Genomic DNA, 25,020 nt, shown 5'->3' with positions numbered 1-25,020 from the left:
GGTGTTGGGGCGAGCAAAACTGCGATTTAAGTACAAACCAATACCCTTTATCAGTCGTTTTATGTTCGTTTTTATTGTCTGCAGCTTCTCGCGAGACCGCGCTTACCGTCGGGCATTAGTTCATTTTCACGTCGCTTAACAGTGTCCGTGGTGTGAACGCATTTAGGAAAACAAAAGCAGACTAAATACTAAATATTTGAGACCTTGCGGGAAAGCGTCGCGCAGTTCTTACCTCCAGGCGTGGTGGAGAAGAGGGTGCCCCCGGGTGTCTGGCTGTAACAGTCGGGTAGCTGGGACCAGTCCTTCAGGGTGAGCGTCCTGGTGGGTATGGGGCAGCTTTTCACTTCGTTTGTGCCGGTCGACATGCTTTCGCTTCTGCGGGGCTTTCTGCTGCTGCAGGGGGGGAAGTTGGGGGCGAGTGTCTTTTAAAAGTCCTCGACCTCGCTGTGTAACGCTTCACGAGCCGTGCACGAAGACGGACGGGGCTTCAACGCTGTCGGGGGACTGGACTGCTTTACGGCCGACGGAGGAAACGCTTTTGCGACTGTAACTCGCAAACGGAGAATTCAAAGAGCTCAAGCTCGGGAGAGGTTTTTTTTCTTCTCTCGGCCCCCGGTGGTGTCCGTCACGACAAGCAGCTACCAAACGCTACCATGTGCTGTATTTGTACTACACACGGCTACAGCAGCCACTCGTGATGTTTTTGTGCAACGGCTCAGAGACACGTGGGGCAACGGCTATGTGGTGCGAATGTGATCTTGTAAGAGACATCCCGGAGGGGCGGTGTTAGGAAAGGAGGAGAGGGGTGCGGTGGTTCTGTAAAGTGAATATCTCGTTGTTGTCCTTAATTAAGGAGAAAATACACTGTTAACACGAATATATGTGATGTTACCACCTTTTTTAGATTTTTTTTTAGACATTTAGGAAAGCTAATATCTTCTTGGTAAGCGTCTCTACAGACCTTTATTGTGGCTATTTAGTTTGGAGAAACACAACATTGTTTGTTTGATGAATGGAGGAAAATGAATGACCAATAAATGGCATGGTTTTCAGAGTTGGGTCAACATGAGTATTACAAAAAGTGCTATACATGTCTTCTCTGGTTCACAAATCAAGCGCCTCGCCGCCTCCTCCGGTTACTCAATCGGTTACACTGCCCCCTGCCGGCGGCTCGCAGAGGGGCAAACAGCACGTCCCTCACGAAGTATCGACAGCTGCCTCAGATCGACAACAACAACCAATAAGGGCTTTTTTTTAAATCTATTACAATTTTCCTATTTGAGTTTTTTTTATGCTTGCAATATTGTGATCATGGGCCTATTACGTTTGACCTCATTAAATTATCTTACTTTATGCTTTGTTGTATGTTGGTTTTTGGTGATTTAAGGTGTTTGAGTTGAAAAATGAAAAACGAACCAAAGAAAAAAAGGATTACTGAAACAAATCTGTGCCAATCGCCTGTAGAATATGCCAATTTGGTTCGTAAATATTAGGGTTTTTTATAACAATATTCTGAATGAACAAAATAATATTACTTCAAAAGAAATACTCCTCCAAAAAAATGATATCATTCATGTGTTTGATGAGATAGTTCAATTCTGGTTTCATATTAGGTAGTTAGTCTCATGTACCAACCACTCGAGGGCGACACTGACATGAACACGTTAGGGCCACTGTTCTTGTGCATACAATTAAGATAGTTGGAGGTTTATTATTCTTATCAAAGACAGAAACAAAAAGGTACTGATTACATCCCTTGATGGTCACTGTATTCCCCTGCATTCTTGATAATCCTCGGGAGTCTTTACGGCAAACTGTATGGTGCTAAAGAAGCTTCATTCACTTATTTTTTTGAAGGAGAAAAAAACAATGATGTTACATTTTAGAACATGTGGTTCCTTTGAGGTGAGCCAGTTCTGCGCAGAATCGATCACCAGCGATCGGCACGCAATCCATGCCGGTTAGATTTGTGTCCGACTTCATCCCGACTTGCTCTGACGTCATGCACACATGGTCAACAATAATCTCACGAAAGCAAGGAGGCCGTCGATTTTAGAGCCAGGCGCCGCAGTAGCCCTCCACCGACTGGGTGGCCCGGTGCATGATGAGAAAGGCCTGGATGTCGCCACATTAGAGAGTTGATGGGCTCTTAGATCTGACAGCAAACACTACATGTTGTTTAAAAAATCCTTATTTTTATGTGTAGTTGTAATACTTAACGCTTGTTTGTTGACTATCTTGTCTCAGGTTTAATTTGAAAACATATCTTGTGTGATTGATAATACAAAATCTTATTCATATAACACATATTAAAACCAGTAGTAATGTATTTCACAGGCAGACATAAAATTTGAAAACTTCTCTCCCGCCCCCCACTAGCTGATCCTGGGGGACTATAGAAACATTCGAACGAACCTAATAACTTGTTCCAGAGTCACCAAAATACTGTCAACACATCTGGGATCGTAGTTCTGTCCTTCACAATGAGACATCACACTTCAACAATTCCAAACTATGCAATAAAATAAAAAGTCAAATGGAAGCTCCGCAATTTCAATTTGAGTGTATGCCACCACCTGCTGGATGTTTTTTTAAACTCTTCTGGATCCAGGTGGAACTGATGTCCATCCATTATGAGCACCAGCGGGCGCTCCTTCACGGCAAACTTCAGGAAGTGCCCGACAAACCACTTCCTAAACAGCTCACTGTCAATGTACCCTGCTCGCGACTTCCCGTAGGGTCATCGGGAACTCCTTCTTTGGTATAGGGGCCTCCCTGGGTCATGATAAAAAGGGGAGTTCATTCTTCCCAGAGGTGTGGAGGCAGGCCTGGACGGTGATGTGGTCCCTGGTTGCCCGGGCCTGTCTGTAAGCATGTTTAGTCCCCCGGGTCACTGTGACCTTTCTCCTTGAGGAGTCCAGCTGAAACCTGATTGGCTCTATCACACCATTGGCAATTTGTTTTGTTTTACTATAGAGAGCAAAGGCATTGACACCTGCCCTGTCGTAGTCACACTGTAGAGTACAGCGTCCTCCATGCAGTCTGATTTTGATGGGCTTTATCTTCAGTCTGCCTATGTCTGCTGGGCTGGCATCACTCAAATGCTTTGTGCTTTTAATCTCTTCTATTCGCTTCACCAAGCCCATAGCAATAGCTAAACGTTTGCTTTTTTCACAATGTGGTAGCTGTGAAGTAACCCTTGCAGTTCACTCTACCTCCTGGGCTGCCTAATTTTGTTACACCAGTTTTTTCTCAGCAGGTTAAAAGTATTTTCTCAAATGACACTTCAATCAGCCCCTTGTGTTTTAAATTAGATTTTTTTGTTTTGTTTTACCGTCCATGCCTTGTTTGAGTCGTCCACGTCTGTAATTTCCCCCAGGAATTGAACGTGTCTTCCGTCTCTTCCCTCCCAGAATGCAATGACCTTGTTGATCAAGCGGGAACGGCATATCGCTACAGAATGTCCGAGCTTCTTACATTTGTAGTATTTTGCATCATATCTGTCACATGTGTCTTCCTTAACATGCACTGTGCCACATCTAGAACATTTGTGTCTCTTATTGTAACGCCTTGTCCCTTTTGTCTGCCAGTTTTCGTTACTCCGTTTATATTGCGCATGCTGCTTGTATGCTTCTTCACTCACTTGAGAACAGTTAGCATTAGCTCCCTGCTGGCTATTATGCCCTTTTACTTGCTCAGTCTGCCTCACTACCTCTAATGCTTTATTGAGCATCAAGTCTGACATCAGCTGTAGCTTCGCTGATAGCTCTTTACCTAATATCCCTTTATATTCTTACATCCCGGATATTTACTGCAAATGCACAGGTATCAGCTAGTTCATACATTTCGCCATCTTGAAAAAAAAAAATTAGAACCAAAAAAATAGAAAATAGGGAGAAAAAAAAATAAAGATTTCTTTTCATTGACAAAAATAAAGAAAACGTCTAAGCAATACGTTATTTCATCTCTTTGGTTTTACAATACCTTAATTTAAATGTAAATATGTATTGTTTATACAACAAAACAAGTACAGGTAAAAAAAAAAGTCCAATCTTGTTTCAATTCAAAATATCTTTTAATAAATAACAAGAGCACTTGAATATAAAACAGTGCTTGCTTGGCAATGTCAACCACCTGTAAGCCCGTATTGATGGGTTACTTTAAAGTAAATAATTCATTCAATATGTGTGGACTTTGCATTTTACTCAGTTCTTAAAAATGGTCAATGGAAGGTCAACAATGTACTTTGTGTGTACATATATTAGCTACAATTATATTTAGGCTGTAACTGTAATTTTGCCATTTGTAGTCAGTAGTCAAGTTCTCATTTCTCTCCTGGAATGAAATTTTTTTTGTTGCCTTTTTTTTTGCGTGGCGAGAATGGGCTTCCATAGAATTTGAACCTGTAATTTAACCCCCTCCCCCCAAAAAATATTACCATCTGTAAAAAAGAGTGAAAGTTGAAAATATAAAATCTGTTACTGAAAACTAAAAAAGAAAAAAGAAAAAAAAAATCATGAACTTGATTTAATTTCGAATACATTGTTGTATTTTTCAAAGGATTTGTATTTTTTAATTTTCAAATCTTTGTTTTTTAAATGAACAAAACATTTGGCCTGGATTTGGCTCCATCAGCCAAGGGCTCCAGCGCGTGCCCGTGCCTTAATTGGGACAGTGTCAAAGTCAGCTGACGTGATGCTGAAGAAGTACGTCAGTCATGCAGATGTTCAGCCTTGTACAGCCTTACAAAATTAAACATTTGACATCAAAACGTCCAGCAGCAAATACAGACCAAATACTCAAAACGGTGACGTCATTACCCCCTCCACACACACCAGCTGTCCGTCCACGCGAGAACCCCAAGATAAAGCCCCCCTCCCTCCTCCCTCCCCCTCCTTCCCTCTCCCTGGCCCGGGACGCACGACGCAAACAGAAACGTTCGGCAAACCCTCTCCGCCCGCTCATTGGTCGAGAAATATGGAATCAGATGACGTGACGGTTCCGGTTTCTCGTTCCCCTAGATAAAGGTAACTCTCGGTCATTTCTGGATAGAGGCACGACTGACCCGGTTTTTTCTTTCCCCCCCATCAGCTGAAGGTAAGAAATACCTCGAGCCGGCTAAATAAGCAGGGTATCACTCCCTCGCCGCTCACCGTAATCTTATTACTGTCCGTTATCCGTTTGGAGAATCATGTCGGGGTTAATTTGTGTGTGCACTGTTGAATTGGCTTAAGCTAACTAACGGCATCCTCCGCCGCTAACGCTAATCAACGTTGCCCTATGACACGAGCGGTGCATGCGGCTTTTGTCATCATCCCGTCCTCTCGCCCCATTGTCGGGAAAACCGCGAAACAACGTGGTCATGAGGAGGCCGACGTAAAGAAAGCGCATTGAGAGTCTCTCTCATTCTACATGTAACGGGTGGCTTTTGTTTTCTATTGAGACGTTTTTGTACGTTAACGTTAGAAACCACACTGAATGTAAGCATTTCCCCCCTCTGTGCATTCGTATGGGTACATATGGAAACAACTCATTCATAATTGTGTGTAACTTGGGACAAGTGTAACCCGCGTCATCAACGTCTGACACGTGGTTATCCTCCCCATGAATCATAATAGAATGACGTGTACTGCTGTTTTGCAATTTAATGAAATACCTGTATTTAAAATGTGTGTGTTTGTGTATATATTATACAAATGTTTGTTTGCTGCGTGAACTGAGCTCTAACATGCTGTAAAATCAAAGAAATATTCTTAATTGTTCAATCTTAGTTTATTCGTCTTCTGGGGTGCAGCCAACTAGAGGGGATTTGAATGCCCCCTTTTGTGCTCTCCTCACTCTCGTTGTCTCTTTCTTCTTCCCCCGTCCCCACACACACACAAACACACACACCTTTTTTAAAAATTCTTTTTAGATATACAGACATGCCTGTGACGTGGATGGAAGCACTGATTCACAAGTGTGACTCACATGGTGTACAGACTTAAGGATAGGGAGGATTGGGTACATCAGTACATTTCTGACTTGTTTTATTTATCTTAAATCATACAATGTAGCTGAGTGTGCATCGTCATCTTAATACCCACATCCTTCCTGTATAATGTTATTTATTTCAATATTTATGAAGTGCTAAGTAGATCCTACGTGATAGCTTAATTTAATATCTATTGTACTGTTGGTGGTTATCTCGTCTGTCTAGTGTTTTGCACCTTCCGCCAAGGAAAAACATCCTTGTCTGTGTAAACCTAAAATGGTTCTGATTCTACAATTCACTTTCTTCCACTGTGTTCCGGTTATACTGGTTCTCTCATAGTATGTGGTTATTCATTCAGATGTTGGAGACCAGTTAAAAGTACAATATTCACTTTGTTCCCCCCCCTCCTTTTCTATCTGCTGCTCTGCACCTTGAGGCTATTATTAGCGAGCCGAGCTTGACCTAGAGTGGCCTTTTACTGGCCATTGAGTGGGGTGAGCTTCACGAGTGTTGTCATTGGTTGTCTGCAGCGCAGTGCCTAACCCATGGGGGGTTGTGAGGCGGACAAGCGTAAACCCTAAGTGAACGCACACTCTGTAGGATGTCTATATAAATGAGCACTGAAAAGTGACGGGACATGCAGACAAGAAATGAGTCGCCTGAGTGAGATACGGATGGTGGATAACCTTGAGTAAGTGCCTGGCTAGTTTGATGCGTCAGGTTTATGTTTTATTTATTTATTTTTTGGTGTGCGTGTGTGCCACCAGACGTACTTAACCAACCAACTTCCTCTTCGAGACCGCTGTTTGCACATGACTGACAATTGACAATCTGTTTTTATTCCCACTTTAGGTGTCACATTCTTGAGTGGACCAAATATTTCCATATCGCAGTTTTGGGATTTTTACAATAGTTTACTCTGGGGGGGGAAGGGGGAGACTTCATCCTTTCTAAGACTTCAAAACTTCTTTGTGACCAGCATTGCACTACTCCAAACTAGTCTGACAACCAGGGCTACCTAGGTATTTCTACTCTTCCAGAGGACAGTATGGTTCTCCAGTCAGACTCTGCCCTCCAGGCTATCCTCCTGTTTCCAATCCACCTTGTGGTGTGGCTGTACTCTGTCCTGTCCTTCCTTCCCTGGTACTACATCACCGGGGCCGGTGAGAGAAAAGCCCTTTCCAAGCGGACAAAAGCCCGCTCCACTTCAGGCTGTGCTGAGGGGCCTTACCGCTGCGTGGACCACTTTGATTCCTTAGCTCGGGAGGACCTCCCGGGCAAGGACACGCTGGATAAGCTGTTCGAGCACGCTGTGCAGCGCTTCGGAGAAGCGCACTGCCTCGGCACCAGAGACATACTGAATGAGGAAAATGAGATTCAGCCTAGCGGTAAAATATTTAAAAAGGTAAGGATTCCCATGACTATATAATTATTGTTGTGAGTGATGCTTGTAAGGACAAAGACGTCTGACTCTTCTCTCCCGCCCCACCGACAGCTGATCCTGGGGGACTATAGGTGGCTCTCCTACAATGACGTTGACTCCATTGTCAGTCAGTTTGGCAGTGGGCTGGCTGCTCTGGGACAGCAGCCCAAAAGTAGTATCGCAATCTTTTGCGAAACCAGAGCGGAGTGGATGATCACAGCCCAGACATGTTTCAGGCGCAACTTCCCGTGTAAGTACATGACGTCTTGTATTGCTAAGGCAGTCAACCGTTGTATGTGGCAAAGCTTTTAAATATCTGGTTATCATTCCGGATTACGGACCATGTTTATCTGTTCACACTGATACAAGCTAATAAAAACATAGCACAATAATTAAAAATAAATAATTACAATGCTGAACTATGATTTCACAGTTTAATTTTCTATGAAAGTGCTTGCTTAAAAAAAATTCACAACCATGGACAAATGTAGTTCATGGCCCGTGATGTATCTTAGTGCACAATGTTGTCTCATAAGTGTGGATAATACAGCAACTGCTGTTTTATATATTTAAATGTTTATTATGGGTACACTGACGGTGTTGTATTCATAACAGTGGTGACATTCTATGCCACTTTGGGAGAGGACGCCATTGCATTTGGACTAAACGAGACTGGAGTGACCCATCTCGTTACCAGTGTAGAGCTGCTGGAGACTAAACTGAAAGTGAGTTCAATACCTTCCTGCGCACAGAAGCGCGGCCTCATAAAACACCATTGTCTGTCTCGATCCAAGTAGTCCTCTTCAGATGACACTGACGCTAATGAAATTATGTTTAGCAATTAGTCAAAGCTAGTGTGACGAATTCAAAAAAGCCCCGTAAAGCCATTTCTCTAAAAGCCTTTTTTAGATTCCCAACTTCTTTTCTTCCAATGGATGTTTTTTTGTATTCATATTTTTATTTAGTAGGTCAGGCTACTGCCCGCTTTTTATGAAGATTACATCAGCAAAGACGGGAGAATTTATTTTTCTCCATATTTACAAAATATGATGAGACTTCCCATTTGTAATGGCAGCTTCGCCCTCTCTTTCTGTCCAGAAAGTGCTTCCACTGATCCCAAAACTGAAGCACGTGATCTACGTGGACCAGAAGAAAATGAACACAGAAGGCTTCCCAGCGGGGCTGTCCACCCACAGCATGCAGGCCGTACAAGAGCTGGGCGCGCTGCCTGAGAATAGTGCGTATACGTCTCACTTAGATGTGCTTCTATGTCAAAGTCTGGGGTGAAAAACACACAATACAAGACTATATTAAGCTGAAAGCTTGAAACCAGTTTAATCAAAGCTGTAAGCCTTGTATACAGTCTTGTTTTAAGCGTTTGTTTGTCTTGCAGTGGGGAAGGCGGTTGTGAAGCCCCAGCCCTCTGATCTGGCCGTGGTGATGTACACCAGTGGCTCCACAGGCAGACCGAAGGGAGTCATGATCGTCCACAGTAACCTGATTGCGGGAATGACAGGCCAGTGCGAACGCATCCCTGGACTCGGGTGAGTTTCCGCATCTGTCCGTGTTCATGCTATATGTGTACTATATGTAACCTTGGTGTAATGCAGCTCGCACAACAGGTTTTTCTCTCACCATTCAACAGCCGGGATTAAACTCGCCCCCAATGAGTGTTTACTGAAAAAGAACATCTCCTCCAGCGTTATCTGTTCTAACGAAAACTTCCGTAGCACAGAAACGGACAAGATAACTGCAGAACAATTTCATTTCATTTGAGCCGGGACAGAGTCCAAGGAACAGAACGACTAGACTTAAAGATACTGAAGTGTGATAATGAACTTTTACCTTTTTGTTTTGGCAGGCCTAAAGATACATACATAGCCTATCTGCCCCTTGCCCATGTTCTGGAAATGACGGCTGAAATCTCCTGCGTCACTTATGGCTGTCAGATCGGCTACTCATCCCCTCAGACGCTGTCGGACCAGGTAATACCCAGCCAGCATCTACACCTGTGTTTCGTCATGCTGTGTTTCTTAAGAACACACATGGGTGTGGTTACTAATGAATTCTTACCACGACGCTTAGTCATTTGCCTCTGGCTAATGTAATCAGTGCCTTCTGTTTTCATTTCTTCTGTTCCCCTTCAGTCCACTAAGATAAAAAGAGGAAGTAAAGGAGACACCTCTGTCCTCAAACCCACCCTGATGGCAGCTGTGCCAGTAAGAATCCTCCATCACTCACTACTCTGTTCTCCTCCTCTCTGTTTTTCTACTCAGACATTTGGTGTTTACTGAGGAAAAACTTGTGCGTAAAACTTTTTTTTTTTTTTTTCTTTCTTCTCCTCCAAAAGGAAATTATGGACCGCATCAACAAGAATGTGATGAGCAAAGTGCAGGAAATGAATGTCTTCCAGAAGACGCTGTTTACGCTGGGCTACAAATATAAACTAGAGCAGATCAAGAGGGGCTATGACGCACCGCTCTGCAATGCGTGAGTAAACCACCGTGTCTGCTGCAAAGCCTTCTTTTTTTTTAAAAAAAAGAAGAAAATAGCCATTTGACTTTTAACCTCAAACCTGTGTCAATTTGTCTTTGCAGACTGTTATTTCGGAAAGTGAAGAAACTCCTTGGGGGGCGGGTGAGGATGATGCTGTCTGGAGGAGCCCCCCTGTCCTCGGCCACGCAGAGGTTCATGAACGTGTGTTTCTGCTGTCCAGTGGGTCAAGGCTACGGCCTCACGGAAACCTGCGGCGCAGGCACCATCACGGAGGGTAAGCTGGGATTGAAAGTGCCGAGTAGGTAAAAGGCGCGCGAAAAGAAAAAGATGAGAACAAAATGGGTGTGTCGCTAAGCTGTTTCCTATTCCACAGTTGCAGACATCAGCACGGGTCGTGTTGGCGCTCCACTTATTTGCTGTGAGGTCAGACTCCGGGACTGGGCCGAAGGTAAGGTTGAAAGACCTGTTCGTACAAGCCGCACTCGCAGAATGACAAGCATTTTGTAATTACGGGGCAATTATATTTCTGGTGATTTTTACCAACCTCAGGTGGCTACACCAGCAAAGACGAGCCAAACCCAAGAGGGGAGATCCTGATTGGCGGCCCCAACGTTACCATGGGCTACTACAGGCAGGAGGGCAACGACAAGGACTTTTTCGCGGACGAAAAGGGCCAGAGATGGTTCTGCACCGGAGACGTGGGAGAGATTTACCCGGACGGCTGTCTTCAAATCGTGGGTGTGTATAATTGCCCACGAACTTGTGCATCCATCCTGTGGCTGTCATCTGACAGCGGCTGTGAATAGCATGACACGCGCACATAATTTCATGGCACAAAAATATTGTTATGGTGGTTGTACCTTCTGACTGGGATGCGCTATGTGCTTGATGAAAGGGCGTTATTGTGAACCTTTTTTTCTTTTTGTTTTCCTATTCCACTTTTAGATCGCAAAAAAGACTTGGTCAAGCTGCAAGCTGGGGAGTACGTGTCTCTCGGTAAAGTCGAGTGCGCTCTGAAAAACTGCTCCATCATAGACAACATCTGTGCTTATGCAAACAGGTGAGTACAGAACGGGAAGTGTGATTTGCATTTCTCCCTCTTCCCTATGAAGGAATACATGCGATATAGTGAACAAAGCGGTTCAAGTTACTGAAAACATCAAATGGGGAAATACCCTTATTAAAATAAATCTTTATTTTATTCCCCCCACACACACACATAAATGTCCCGATACCGGGGCCTTACGGGCGTTTCTGTTGGATGTAGATAAACTCATGATCTACCGTGAAATCCTTCTTTATAGGTTAAGCCTCGGTTAAACCAAACGAACTTGATCAGGTTTGGCATGAGCTCAAACGTTCGCATTTCTCACTGGGGTTGAGATCTCGACCGGGAACCGGTCGCGTCACTCCGAAGACTAACTTTCTTAAATTCTTTTCGGACGCCTCACCCCTTGCGTACTAGATCTCGGGTCAGCTGACGTTGCCTTTTTGCATCATTTTGCATTCTGCTCCAATCCGCCACGTTACCGGGTGGATAATGTTGGTGCCGTGTCAATCGGCTCTTATTTCTAGGAGCTGGTGTCGGCACAGCTTTTCTGTAGCATGTGTGTTTTGTGTACACAACCCTCTGCTTTAGTGTGACAATGTTAGACGGATAATTATGTGCGATAAAAGTATTTGTCTCTATTGTGTTCAAAGCCATTGCAGCAGTGGGAGATAATGCAGGCTGCAGTATATCTTTTAATATTGCATAATCACCCCAGTCCCACTACCTTCGCGTGCTAGAATATAAAAATAAATGATCTATGATATCAAATCAAGATATCCCAGCCATAGCGGTTTTGTTTCTCAACTTCCGTCAGGACTCTCATGTGTGCTCTCAACTTTGAGCATTTCCTTTCAAACCAATTCAACTTTCATTTTTGTATTTTGAATTACTGCTTCAATATGACTTCAACTAGTTTCCAAATATGCAAACTGATTTGCAGTTTTTATTAACATCTGTAGCCTTTTTATCAACCTTGTTTCTTTTCCACATGCTTTCAGTGAGCAGAACTACGTGATCAGCTTTGTGGTTCCCAACCAGAAGAGGATGACCGATCTGGCCAAGCGGAGAGGCATCCTGGGGGAATGGGAAGAGATCTGCAACCACCCGGACATGGAAAGAGAGGTCCTGAAGGAGATCAAGGAGGTTGCTGCTAACAGTAAGAAACAACCATGTATTTACCTAATATTGTGGTGTGACTGTACTTATCTTAATGTCATCAAAATTCTGTGCTTATCTCTGACGATGCATGTTCTTATCGCTATATATTTGTTAAACAAGGTTTGAATGTGTGTGAGCCTCACGGTGCTCTTCCTCTCCACTTCTCACCCGTATAGTTAAACTCCAGCGGTTTGAGATTCCCGTGAAGGTCCATCTGAGCCCGGAGCCCTGGACCCCCGAGACGGGCCTCGTCACGGATGCGTTCAAGCTGAAAAGGAAGGAGCTGAAGAACCACTACCTCCACCACATAGAGAGAATGTACGGGGGCAAATAATGTCGCTCGTCTTCGTTGTAACTATAACCACTGTAAATAATCCTCCCAGTGGCTCCTGTGTGGATTTGTGTTCTGTTGGCGTACCCATCACATGAAAATGTCTTGGAACAAAGAAGCTGTAGATGGTTGTAGCTGTTGATCCACGTGTCCTGCTTTCTATTTATTTGTGTGGGCGTTTCGATTGCGCTCAAGTGACGACTCTTATTCCGGGCAAAAAGGTCCGAGACCATTGCAGCACATGACGTAACTGCCATCCACTCAAATCTGCTGGACTTTTAGTTTGTAGCTGATTTAAAAGACAGAAAATACCACTGTTCCACTCCCATGTGTTGCTGATGCTTTATTTCAATTGAAAATATGAACTGTAATCATCAGGGAGGCTTGTATTGCTCTTTTTGCAAATGTGGAGTACTAATGTTACTGTGCCTTCAGTCTGCAGTACCTGTGTAGTCTAGCAGAAGTGGCATCTAGTTAAAAAACAATTAGGCCACAAGTTTGTGACACAAATGCTTTACTGCCATGTTTTACTTGAAGAAAAACTTCCACAACCAGATACACTGGCACTTGTGATATGAAATTAAACATACTTGTGATCACGTCTGCTTATCCACCCCACTTTCTTTTTCTGACAATTAGTTTATACTTTTTTGCTTTTGTCAATTTATTCGGAAGTAAGATCAAAATGTGACCATAAATGACTCAGGAAGACAAGCAACCGTTTTAATATATAAGAAATGTCCACTAGCGAGTTTACTTGTATAGTAAGGCCCTTTTGTTCTTATGGGCGGTGTATTTATTTAGGAGCAAGCATGTTCGGCTACTAACAAATTGCTAAGATGCTTATTTGCATTAGTGAGTCAGCACTTATCGTAATACTGTGCGTGTTTTACTTCAGTTCCCGGGTTAATGTACAATTTGGTAAAAGGGTTGTCTGAAGTGGTCTGTTACTTTATATAGGAGTGTTGTCGATGTATTTTATCAAAGTGTTGTGTTGATGGATTTTCAACTTATAAATGACACACGTTGACAGACTCTTTACAGTTAGGTTGTTTGGTGATTCTGTATGTATTTATTACTCTAATGATCACATGCCTTGTTCAACTTTTCAAGAATAAAACAGTTTTTTTGTATTTTGTGGTGTATTACATTTTTATTTTATTACAAAAAAGGAAATAAACAAACTGGATCTAAATCATACCAGTTGAGTGTTCATAGTCTGTATGTTTTAGGAGCGGAGCGCCTCAGTTATTCCAGTCCTGAAATCGGAAACAGTCACTTGCGATCTTCCAAACAGGCTGGTCATTGTTGGGTGTTGCCTGAGCTGTCAAAAGAAAGTTCTGGTTGAAGAAACGCTGTTTGTTCCCTTCGAATTTCACGGTCCCGCCAGTCACCACCAGCAGTGTAGTCTGACCCTGGGTTGCTTGCTCTGTGAATGAATGAAGAAAAAGGGTTTATTGATTCAGGCTGAATTGAGAGATGGCAAGTGTGATTACTGCCCGTGGCAAGTCAGTGGCAGGCGCCTGTCATGTGCCAGGACAGCAGTAAGTTATCGGCACTTGTTCGTCACCCTTGTCTTATAAGTTTAAATGTATTTTGCTGTCTCTTACTGACACATTATGAGATTGTACTAGTTCAATTGTTAAATAAAGAATACAAATCAAAAAAAGAGGCTGCTAAGCTCAGTCGGCGAAGCCACATTTCCTGGGAACACCCGCGCTTGTTACATAGGTCAGCTGCCGTAAATTATATTTATTATTTTAGTTGAGTCACCTGAGCCCCCGTAATCTGTAGACATCCTTCGAGCAACATTGTTGTACTTTTTTGTTTATTGTTCATTTTACTACGTCACTCTTGCTCGGGGTCTCAACTCTAAGGACATTGACCCAACAAGATTGACCCACTGACCGTGAACTGGCTGACAGTCCAGTGTTTGAACTTGGAACTCGCTCGAAGGCAACGACTCAAAAAACTCGCTGAGAGCGTCCTGTCCTGACACCGCGTTACCGTTCCACACCAAGGTCGCCTTGTCCAGGTAGAGTCGGGTCAAGTTCTGGGACACAGAAGATCATAAACAATTACAACACCAACCAGAAGCAGAAAACAGTGGGCTCCACAGCTGGGCCAAAACTGGAGTTTGAAGGCCAGTGCAGAAGAATCAGATAACATTTCTTTTAAAGCAACTACAAACATACGTATGTATACGTGTGCAAATTATAAATTAGATAGATAGATAGATAGATAGATAGATAGATAGATAGATAGATAGATAGATAGATAAAGAACTTGCATTCCTCTGTTTCTTTGTGTTTTTATGTCCATCTTTAAGTCGTAATGTTATAGTGTAAAGGTATTTTATCGGGCTAAACGCCTACGTGCCTCTTTGTTTACATCGCCATTCTTCTATTCGGAAACTGCGTGTTTGACGTCACATTGCTATGACCTGTGGTTAATACCCTTGAGCAAAGTCGGCATCTAGTGCTGACATACGGGAAGGCGCCTTGAGGGGTGGAGATTGGGATTGGGCCTTAGTTATCGGAAGCATATGGTTTGGGACTTTAATGTCGGAAAAGCAATATTGAAATACCTGTTTACTTCAGCACTATTGTGTTCATACAAATTATTCTGAATAACTGGAGCAACGTTGCGGATGTTATGATGCATGCGACCAAAACACTTACCCTCCTTTTCTTATCCATGCAGTCGTAATAAATGTTGACAAATTCTTCTGAATACCTGCATGACTGGTCGACATGGGTCCTGAAATCCTAGAGTGGAAAGCACGATCATTTCAAGTCAATTCACGCTCGTGAACGAGGTATCTGGGAGTGCCCAGTGTAAAACGTAGCTGACGTTAAACTTTCGACAGCAACTTTAACACATTAGCTAGCTAGCAAAACAACGCGTTAGCTGATGGATTTCAGCATAAATGTGTCACATTTAAACTCACCAGCGTGCTCGCCATGAGAACAGAAATATGGAGTGGTAAAATAAAGGTTATATGGACTATTATCAGATAGAAGAGCGGGAATTATTTGTAATCAATAGGCTTTTCTTTCCTCCCGTTCATTTAGCACGTTTAGCAACCAAGGCAGCCATTTTGCATCGTGTATTACTTCCCCCGGGCCCCAACTATACCTATCAAAATAAAATGCTTGTGCGTTCGTTCAAATTTTATGACTGCATATGATAGCTTGGTTCCAAGATTCTGAAGCACTTTACACTTCCTCTGCTTATTAGGTGAATAAAACAGAATAACAACAGAATTAATAATAAAATGGCATTGTTTATTCAGTCTCATTGTCACGTAATGACACTGAGTGTTTTATTTTGAAGGCGAACAATAAGCTATACGGAAGTAGAGTTCATATTTTCCTGAGTCATTCCCCCTTATTCAAACGAAAAGAAACAACTCCCGGGCGGGCATCCTCACTTGGCTAACGTTAGCTACCATAACACTTGTTTGACATTTAAAACATTTATTAACAATGGAGGGTTCTGTATCAAACGTGGAGGTCTGTAATTTTGCTTACACGGGACAGTTTGAGAAACTCAAAGAGTGCATTCTGTCGGATAAATCGCTTGCCTGCAAGGTAGACCAGGTAAGAGTGCATGGTTGCAACACAATGACAGATGCTCAGTGATGAGTTGCACGTTTTCACCCACGACTTGTTGTAATTGCAGGACCAGCGGACCGCCCTGCACTGGGCTTGTTCTGCGGGACACGCCAACATTGTGTCGTTTCTGCTTGACCTGGGAGTTGATGTCAATCTGCAGGACGATGTAGGGTTAACTGTTCAATGTTTGTATGCATTATTGTTAGGTGAATAATGAGTGGAGGGGTACAGGCGACCCTACAATAGGATGACTGCGGTCAAGTGAGCCCACATCCGCCCAGTGAGCCTCAATTGCCATTCTAAATGCACCTCTATTCCAGGTGTTACGGTACGGGGGCGGTACGCAGCACACAGAAGCCGAGCTCAAAAGCTCAAATGAAATGATGATATTTATATTCAAACGGCATATCCTCTAACTTGTAAAGTAAAAGTTACAACGCAGTCTTGTTCAGACTGACCCCAGCTCTGTCCATGTGAATGGCCATGAGATTTTACTCTACAGTTTTGGAGAAAAGTGACTTCAAAGTCAGCTTCAATGACATAATGATATTCATAACTTCACTGTTCATGTAGGTTGTTCCATGAAATTGGAAATATTCAAACGGCTATAAAAACAGATCCTTAAACTTGTAAAGTAAGCTTACAATGCAGCCTTATTCAGGCTGACCATGAGATTGGCCATGAGATTTCACTATACAGTTTTGGAGAAAAGTGACTTCAAAGTCAGCTTCAATGACAAATGATATTCATAATGTCACAATTTCCAATATTCAAACAAGTAATTCAAGTAATACGATGCAGTCCTAATATGTATTTATCCATACGAACAGTATCTATCCATATAGACAATATCCATAAAAATAGAGTTTATATTTAGAAAAAACTGTAAGTGTTATCTGTATTGACATTAGATGCAATTTGGGCTATTTCGGTGTTATAATAAATATGTATACAATAATGATTATGCCGCAATATCGAATTATGGGGTAATCCTAAAGATCCTAAAAAATATTCCAATTAACTTTATTTTGTGCTGTGTTACTTCCCAGGCTTTGTGGACCCCTCTTCACATCGCAGCGTCTGCTGGCAGAGAAGACATTGTGCGTTCTCTGATCTCCAAAGGCGCTCAGCTGAATTCAGTTAATCAAAACGGATGCACCCCTTTGCAATATGCTGCCTCTAAAGACAGATATGAGGTAAGACTCCCAGGCGGCATTAATGTTTTCTGATAGATTGATCTACATACATTTCTTTACTTGCTGGCTGCTGAGGGGGTTGGTCCTGGGGCTTGTCTTTATTTTGGAACTAGCTAAGGTGAGAGCATAGAACCCTGAGGTCAGATCATCCATATGTCTTCACTTCAAAGTCACTTTCAGACTCTACATTTTCATAAATATGATCCTCACATTCTGAAGCCTCTTTTCTTTTACATCAGAGGTGTTTTTGTTAGTGGCCATGTGTTTCTTTCACCACATCTACCATACACACACACACACACACACACACACACACACACACACACACCAAGAAACTATATTTAGCAAACCTGTAGGATTTGTCCTTTACTATTAGCCAATAAATATGATTTCAACCGTACCTATGAGTCCAACTAGTACAAAACGGTAAAGTACATTTATTTTAAACATGTATTTTGTATATCAACTGCAAAATGTACATTAAACTGTTACAGTTTTTATATAGCACACTTTATACATTTAGTATGAAATTGGAAAACAGAGCATGACTTTGCTCTACATCCTCATCACTGTACAGGGCAACAACATGCAGAAAGTTACGGCAACACAAGACATCTAAATTGTAATGTTCTAATTGGGTGAAGTTAGTATCTTTACACAGACTTTCACTCATGTGCCGAAACCAACAAAACAGGATCTGGAAATGTGCATATCCCCAAAATGGGAAGTTACTGATTTTAAAAATAGATTAGTTGTCAATGGCATGCAAGTAACACGGCTTCCCCCTTGTTACAGATCGCCCTGCTGCTGTTGGAAAAAGGAGCAGACCCCAACATCACCGACAAGTATGAGTCCACGCCCCTTCACAGAGCGTCGTCCAAGGGCAACCTCCGCCTCATCCAGCTGCTTCTCAAACAGAGTGCCTCGACCAACATCCAGGACTCGCAGGGCAACACGCCTCTGTATGTGTGAACAAGTATTCGGCTAATATAGCATTGTGGCCACTAGCACAGACATACAGTTTCAGTGTGACAAATAAACAACACACAAACCCCTTAAAGGGTCAGTTGAGCTACATTTAAAACAACTTTCCTCACTTATTTTTAGTGGTATCCAGTCATCTAGTACGTTTGGTTTAATTTGCCTCAAATTGAAGGTGTCGGTTTCAGAGATTTTTATCTCTGCCCTAATAAAATGGAGGTGAATTTAGTTTGTGGTTTTTCAACAATGACAATTTTATTCTAAATTGTATTTACAATTCTGCCTGCATTTTCTTTTACCAGTCACCTGGCGTGCGATGAGGACCGTGTGGAGGCTGCCAAGTTGCTGGTGGAACACGGGGCCAGCATTTACATTGAGAACAAGGAGGAGAAGACCCCCCTTCAGCTCACCAAGGGCGGGCTGGGAAATGTCCTCCGTCGGATTGTGGAGGGATGATTCCTTTACCGAACCTAAGGGTCACACTCCAGCTCGAGTCACTGCCACCTGAAGTTACATAATGAGAGTTCTCATCCCAGTCAGTCCTCCCCGAGTGGCCTGGTGGGACACACAGGATGTGTAACAGGTGGAAGATGAGAAGTAGACAAGTTGGACTGCACTGGGTCGTCATCAGCTCCTCAGATGGGAGCAGTAAAACTGCCTGACCTTAGGCGTCTCATCAAAAACACTCTAGTGCACTAAGTGCAATCTATCAACTGCAGTCTAATTTCTTATGATCGATTTCTTTTTACCTTTTATTTGTTGCAAAAATGCCCTAATAAAAGAAACGTGTTCAGCCTGTTGTCTAAGGCGTATTTATTGGTTGTACATGCAGGCATTGGATCCAGCCAATTCGCTTCTAGCTCCTGAGGGAAATGAGCTGGCTCTTAAAGCAGCTAAATGCTCCAGCTAGTAGCTAATCGTGTCTGTCTGGTGCAGTGCAGGTTGAAGACAGTGAGCTTTAAGAGCTTTTCCGCTGATAACACTTGCTTTGTACCGCTGAAAATGAATTGAGATTGAACTATAACATTGTTGCAGGCTAGGCAGATGAAACTCACTGTATAGCTGTACCACAGAACCACAGATACGGATGATCCTTTTCACTTTGTATTTATGTTGTGATCTGGTGGGGGGGGGGGGTTCATTTTATAGTTAATTGTAAGAGTTTGATCATTTTTTAAAGCATGTCTCATTTTACTCGTGACCTCACCCTAAAATTTAAATGTGTATTTTATTAGTGTTTAAAATGCTGTGGGTGAAACATGCTCACTATAAAACAGAGGTGGAACAAGTACTTTCATGAACTAAAGTAAAAAAAATGGCAACACCACAAATATATTACAAGCACAGTATAAAGTCTTGTGAGAGCAAAAATGTTCTCTGCTGGAATTAACAGATCATATTCCATCTTTATAAATGGGACGTTGTAGCTCAGATTAAAATTATAGTAAAAGTAAATAAAGTTACACTATGACTCTTAAAGCTTAAATGTAGTGGAGTATTAGTAGTGTAAAGCAGTAAAAGTACTAGATGGAAAATTTAGTTAAAATATGTGTTCTGTCACAAAATATTCTGTTACATATATATGTATAGATATATGCTACAAGAGGTTGTGTTAATGATAAATACGCAACAAAAAGAAAATATGGCGGTGGCGTTTGGAAAGCCCACCCCAAAAAACCCAAACGAGTGATTTCCCGCGAATCGCAAAAAACGTTCCATACGTCACAGTTGTGATCAGCTGGGATGCGCGACACGAGGTGCGCACATCCGGTTCCATTCGCTTCCTGGATATCAGGTCATCGTAATAAATAAACTGTTCCCTTTAGTCACTGCATTCTCCTGCAGGCGGTGTTCGCGCCGAAGACCGACTTAAGTTAAAGACCGGAGAGTCGGCTGTCAGGTAATTGTGGAGGTTTTCTGCTGCGATAGTTTATCGAGTAACTTGTTGACCTTACGTCACGTAGAACAGCGAAGCTAACGTTGCTAGCTAACGTCTGTTGTTAGCTACGTTAGGTTACGGTGTATTAATCCCGTGTTTCTAGTAAGTGCTGGTCAAAATCCTTACCGACTCTCTACACCCTACAGATTAGCGTGCTTTCAGCTCACTGTATTGTTTAGTCTGATCACTGAGCTAATGCACCGTGAGTGTGTGCTTGTGTATGTGTGTGTCAGCTGTCATTCAGCCAACGTTGCAGTCGGTGTTTACCTCCCAGAGACTATGGGATAGTTGCTATTGTTTAACGCAAAGCTTCGAGGCCATTCTGTAAATTGCGATGGCCCAGTTGTTACGGCCTCCTCGTTAATACAAGAGCATATACATTAAAACACTTGTTATAAGGTGACCAACATTTGGCTATTAATCTGGTGACTTATCTGTCTTGAAAAGGATGAAGGCACGAAGTTCAAAGTTCAAAGTTCCGAAGTTGCTCAACCCAAATGATTCACTGCAAACTTAGACAATGAGTCAATGTAATCTTTAGAAATGTGAGTAGATCAACAGGTGCTCCATGAGCACCGACAGAGTGGTCACAAGGTAAGTCACAGTGCTGACTGCAGTGTGACTTAAATGTAAAGTAAACAGCTTGTGCCGTTTACTTGTCCGATTAGCTTCAAATACTGCGGCTGTGAAATCGAATGCACATTTTGCTACATGTTTACTTCCCATAAAATAAAACTGTAGCTTGTGTGACAGCAATTAAAGTCTCGCCACTTGAAGAAATATGTATGTAGGTGTGGTATTCTTCCCTGTGATGTGTTATTTCTGTTTGTCCCCATGGCATAGTGTTAGTTGTTGCACCGCAAGGGATACACACCCTTTTGCAGTACCCGGGTATTGCAGTGCACTGAGCCAGTCAACAATCCCAGTCTCTGGTGCCCATCCCTCACATGGAACATCCAATGCCTCCATGTGATTTGTAGGCTGGCTGCTTCTCTTAAAGGCACAGTGACCCTTCAGAGAGCCTAAATGGGCTGATTGGCTCTCTGGTGCCAGAGAGAAGTCTATTCAGCCATAGAATACAGACTTTTAAATGGACTGCTTTTCAACCTTGTGGGGAGAAAAAAAGAATGTATGTGTATCATCTGTATTATTATGATCTGTAGGTTGACGGCTACTTTTATTCACAAGCAATAGGTGCTTTACATCTCAATGTGTATCCTCCTAATACATACAGCATTTTTTTTTTCTCTTTCCATTTTGTCTACAGTCATTCTGTCTTCAAGTTCCACTCAGCAATTCCCTACCTGGCTCCATCATGTGTGATCTCAGAGAAGACAGCCACTTGGAGGCAGATAACATGGCGGATTTTTCCCAGATGAACAGTCGCCTGGACTCATTTCGCGGCTCCAGTCTGGCCCAGCAGGTACCGGCTGAAAACTTGGCCCGGGCCGGCTTCTACTTAACTGGCCCTGCCGATCGTGTTCGCTGTTTCAGTTGCCAGAAGACTGTAGAAAACTGGTGCAGGGGAGACACACCAGTGGAGAGGCATAAAGAGGTAGTTGGGAGTGTTAATGAAAATCACACAGGATGAACATTTTTTTGTTTCGTTTTCATCCTGTTCTAAGTAGCTTTCCCCATTATTACAGGTTTCCCCATCATGCATCTTTCTCAGCTGCGCCCACCGCACCAATTTCAACCTAAGTTGTGAGAACAGAATGACTAACGGCTCCACATATAACGAAGAGGTAGAAGACATGGAATTTCGCTTGAGAACAGGAGAGGTCGTCGATGAGTCCACCTACCCAATGGCCCCTCACATGAGGAGTGAGGAGGCCCGGCTTCAGACCTTCTCTTCTTGGCCCTCTACTGCTCCTGTGAGACCCCGAGATCTGGCCCAAGCTGGCCTCTACTACCTAGGCAATGACGACCAGGTGCAGTGTTTCTGCTGTGGTGGCATGCTGGCACATTGGGCAGCAGGGGACACCGCCTGGGCGGAACATACCAATCATTTCCCCTACTGCTTCTTCATCCTCGGTCACGATGTGGGCAACGTCCCATTCCATGGGGGTACAGGGGAGGAGGAGAATGAGAGCAGCAGCAAACAACATGCAAACGTTCGTGTCTCTATGGGGAGTTTGGAGGAGAGGCTTGGCAGCTTTGCAAGTGTCCTGCACCCTGTTGACCATGAGAGGCTTGCCAGAGCTGGCTTCTACAGTGCAGGTACAGCACTGACGCCTTTGAGTGAACTTTGAGCATGTTTTCTCTGGTATTTGATCACAGCTATAAGTGCAAGATTGAATTGTGTGTGTTTCCTTGCAGGTACAGGAGGAGACAAGGTGTTGTGTTTCCGCTGTGGCGGAGGCCTGAAAGGCTGGCAGGCTGAAGAAGACCCTTGGGAAGAACATGCCAAACACTACCCTGGGTGAGAACAACCATGATGGCCCCCTGTCTTAACATAGTTATCTGCACTTTTATTCCAGTTTTTGTTGCGGCAGTTCATTTTGTTATAATAAATTCCTGTTGTTGTTTTTTTAATCAGATGCAGCTTCCTGTTAGCAGAAAAAGGACAAGAATTTGTCAACACTATCCAGCTACAAGACCCACGACAAAATAGAGCTGTAAGCATCCAGTGCTTTTACGTGCATTTAGGAGTAACTGGGTTGCCGTTGAGTTTGCAAAAAATGTTGATTTTGTAATGTAAACATGAAACTGCTTAATCAGGAGAAGGACTCAGAGAAACCCAGTGAATGCCTGACTTCCTGGCCAATGGTATTTTTAACCGGATAGACAACTATTTGTTTGCATGTGGCACATGTGCATGATAAAGATCTCGGACTGCCAAACTATTGCTGTGACAGCAATGTTTTGGGATAAAAGGAAATATTGCTACATTGTCAGTTGGAGCACAGAAAGAAAGTAACACTAAAAAATACCCATGTGTTGGCTTTTGAATGCATTTCAAGGACAAGGACAGATTTCATTTTTGTCCCTCATCTCTCATATTTAAAACACTTTAAGAGGAAATGTCTTTACAGCCGCTATGGACAACCAAGCGGTCCACTTGCATTTACATGTTGTTTTAAGGCGCACTTGAAAGGTGTTAACCTGTCAGTCAACTGCAGCTTTGGGTTGGACAAATGGAGAAATAATGCATGCTTACAATAATTACAGGATAGTGTTTAGTACTGTAATGATGCTGTTCACTGGACAAGTATACAAGCTGTGGAAAATGTTTAATCAAAGATGTTACATGAACCAAAGTCACTGAGGCTTTTCTTTTACTTGCATTATTAGGAAAATAACTATGACCATGTTTGTTTTCAGGCTTCAAGTCATCTGAATGGATTTTCTGGACATGGGAATGGTAAACATTAACACTTTGTAATCTTTATTTGACCCTTTTTGAGAATTTAGAAATAATTTAAAACATCAACTGTAAGATGAACTGTATACATTTGGTATATTGGTAACTAATAAAAAAATAAGGTGACACTATGAAACGAGTAGCTGTGTACGATGACGTTTCCTCGTTGTCTTCAGAGGTGCTGCAGTCTGCAATGGCTCAGAAGGCCATTGGGATGGGTCTGGAGCCCAGTGTGGTGGAAAAGACCATCTTGGACAAAATCAGTGCGACAGGCTCCGGCTACTCCACCGTGGAAGAACTAGTGGAGGATTGTCTGAGCAACTCACAGGAGCAAGGTACTGGAACCATTCCACGGTGAACCAGGTTTACAGTGACACCGACTACATAGAAACGAAAAGCAGCAGCGATTTTAAAATATGAGTAAACCCATTTTGATCTCCCCCACTCTCTTACTTACAGATGTTGACCCACTGGAGAAACTGCGGGAGCTGCAAAGAGAGAAACAGTGTAAAATATGTATGGACAGAGATATTAGCATCGTCTTCATCCCATGCAGACATCTGGCCACCTGTAAGAAGTGTTCAGACTCGCTTGTCAAGTGTCCAATCTGCTGTCTAGCCATAACGCAGAAGATCCAGACCTTTATCGCCTAAAGGGGGTCTCAGACTTTTGCCAAACGTCAATGCTGCTTTGTCACTTTCTTCATAATGTTGTATTTTAATATAAAATGTAGATAGCCTGTATTATATTTAAGGATTGTGTTGTTTGTATGAGAACGAAAGAATGAGTAATTATCCAGAGGCAAGAATATTTTCACAATCACTACGATGGTAAGTAGCTGTTAATATAAGATGGGATAAAACTGTACATAGCTGATGTTTTTATTGTCCTTTAATGGGTACTGGAACTTGTAAATTCACATTTTAGATTAATTACCATTTTGCAACACTTTCTTGCCAGAGGTGCCTTTTCTCTAGGTTCATGTACTTGTCTCATTTTGTTTCATTCACTTGCGTGTCTCCCTCATCTGTTTAGTATGCGGTGGTTATGGTTTTATTTTCTCATTGTGTGCTGCTCTGTATTGAAATGGGTGAAGGTACATCAATAATCCATTAAAATGATATGTAACTGACCAAATCAACTTTAGTGTAGGGCCTACAATCATATTCTGCAATTAATCAGTGTTTTGTGAATTTATTTTACCATTCCATCATGCAATCTGTTGTCATCAAGACTGAATAAATTGTCATTTTTGGACTTGGAAAAAATGATTTTCTTTCACTACTACACTGCAATGTCTAAGTACAACTGGTTGGATCAGCCTTGTCGGTTGGCTTTACTTTGTTAAACTGGTATTCTGAATTTTCCTTTCAAGTTAATTCAGTTTTACTAGAAACAAGACATTGATCAATTTAATCGTGTCACAAAAACGATTCGTTAATTTGCATGAGTGACATGAACCTGAACCATGGTGGTGAGCGTTTGTATTC

At 42.6% G+C, this 25,020-nt stretch overlaps 5 protein-coding genes across 5 annotated transcripts in view; 3 read left to right on the top strand and 2 right to left on the bottom strand.

Moving 5' to 3' along the window:
* The window catches only part of eif4ebp3l (eukaryotic translation initiation factor 4E binding protein 3, like), a 3,322-nt gene extending 2,820 nt beyond the window's left edge, over positions 1–502 (bottom strand). Inside the window, exon 1 of the mRNA XM_068595401.1 lies at positions 233–502. Coding sequence (XP_068451502.1) covers positions 233–365 — 133 coding nt within the window. The 5' untranslated portion in view covers positions 366–502. The remainder of the gene's footprint in view (positions 1–232) is intronic.
* Positions 503–4,998: 4,496 nt separating this feature from the next.
* Positions 4,999–13,566, top strand: acsl4a (acyl-CoA synthetase long chain family member 4a). The gene is made up of 15 exons (XM_068583814.1): positions 4,999–5,097; positions 6,827–7,379; positions 7,470–7,647; positions 8,013–8,122; positions 8,496–8,634; positions 8,791–8,941; positions 9,259–9,382; positions 9,545–9,616; positions 9,748–9,887; positions 9,995–10,167; positions 10,267–10,341; positions 10,443–10,631; positions 10,839–10,953; positions 11,943–12,100; positions 12,279–13,566. Exons 2-15 carry the CDS (start codon positions 7,023–7,025, stop codon positions 12,434–12,436), a joined length of 2,139 nt encoding a protein of 712 aa, XP_068439915.1. The 5' UTR covers positions 4,999–5,097; positions 6,827–7,022; the 3' UTR covers positions 12,437–13,566.
* nxt2 (nuclear transport factor 2-like export factor 2) lies at positions 13,523–15,528 on the bottom strand. The gene is made up of 4 exons (XM_068583825.1): positions 15,384–15,528; positions 15,115–15,201; positions 14,342–14,486; positions 13,523–13,862 (listed from the first exon to the last, which is right to left on the bottom strand). The coding sequence occupies exons 1-4, from the start codon at positions 15,396–15,398 to the stop codon at positions 13,678–13,680; spliced, it is 432 nt and encodes a 143-aa protein (XP_068439926.1). The 5' UTR covers positions 15,399–15,528; the 3' UTR covers positions 13,523–13,677.
* Positions 15,529–15,827: 299 nt separating this feature from the next.
* On the top strand, positions 15,828–19,020 carry psmd10 (proteasome 26S subunit, non-ATPase 10). The gene is made up of 5 exons (XM_068586795.1): positions 15,828–16,035; positions 16,118–16,216; positions 17,100–17,246; positions 18,042–18,208; positions 18,530–19,020. The coding sequence occupies exons 1-5, from the start codon at positions 15,922–15,924 to the stop codon at positions 18,681–18,683; spliced, it is 681 nt and encodes a 226-aa protein (XP_068442896.1). The 5' UTR covers positions 15,828–15,921; the 3' UTR covers positions 18,684–19,020.
* Positions 19,021–20,000: 980 nt separating this feature from the next.
* Positions 20,001–24,759, top strand: xiap (X-linked inhibitor of apoptosis). The gene is made up of 8 exons (XM_068586234.1): positions 20,001–20,127; positions 21,434–21,721; positions 21,813–22,386; positions 22,486–22,588; positions 22,706–22,784; positions 23,491–23,530; positions 23,707–23,865; positions 23,990–24,759. Exons 2-8 carry the CDS (start codon positions 21,482–21,484, stop codon positions 24,181–24,183), a joined length of 1,389 nt encoding a protein of 462 aa, XP_068442335.1. The 5' UTR covers positions 20,001–20,127; positions 21,434–21,481; the 3' UTR covers positions 24,184–24,759.
* Positions 24,760–25,020: the final 261 nt, after the last annotated feature.

This window comes from Clinocottus analis, unplaced genomic scaffold (genome assembly GCF_023055335.1).
Source record: "Clinocottus analis isolate CAN_PGR_092001 unplaced genomic scaffold, fCliAna1.0.p SCAF_10, whole genome shotgun sequence".
NCBI lineage: Eukaryota > Metazoa > Chordata > Actinopteri > Perciformes > Cottidae > Clinocottus > Clinocottus analis.
The sequence above is the reverse complement of the archived record's forward strand: the minus strand, read 5'-3'. Positions and strand labels throughout refer to the sequence as shown.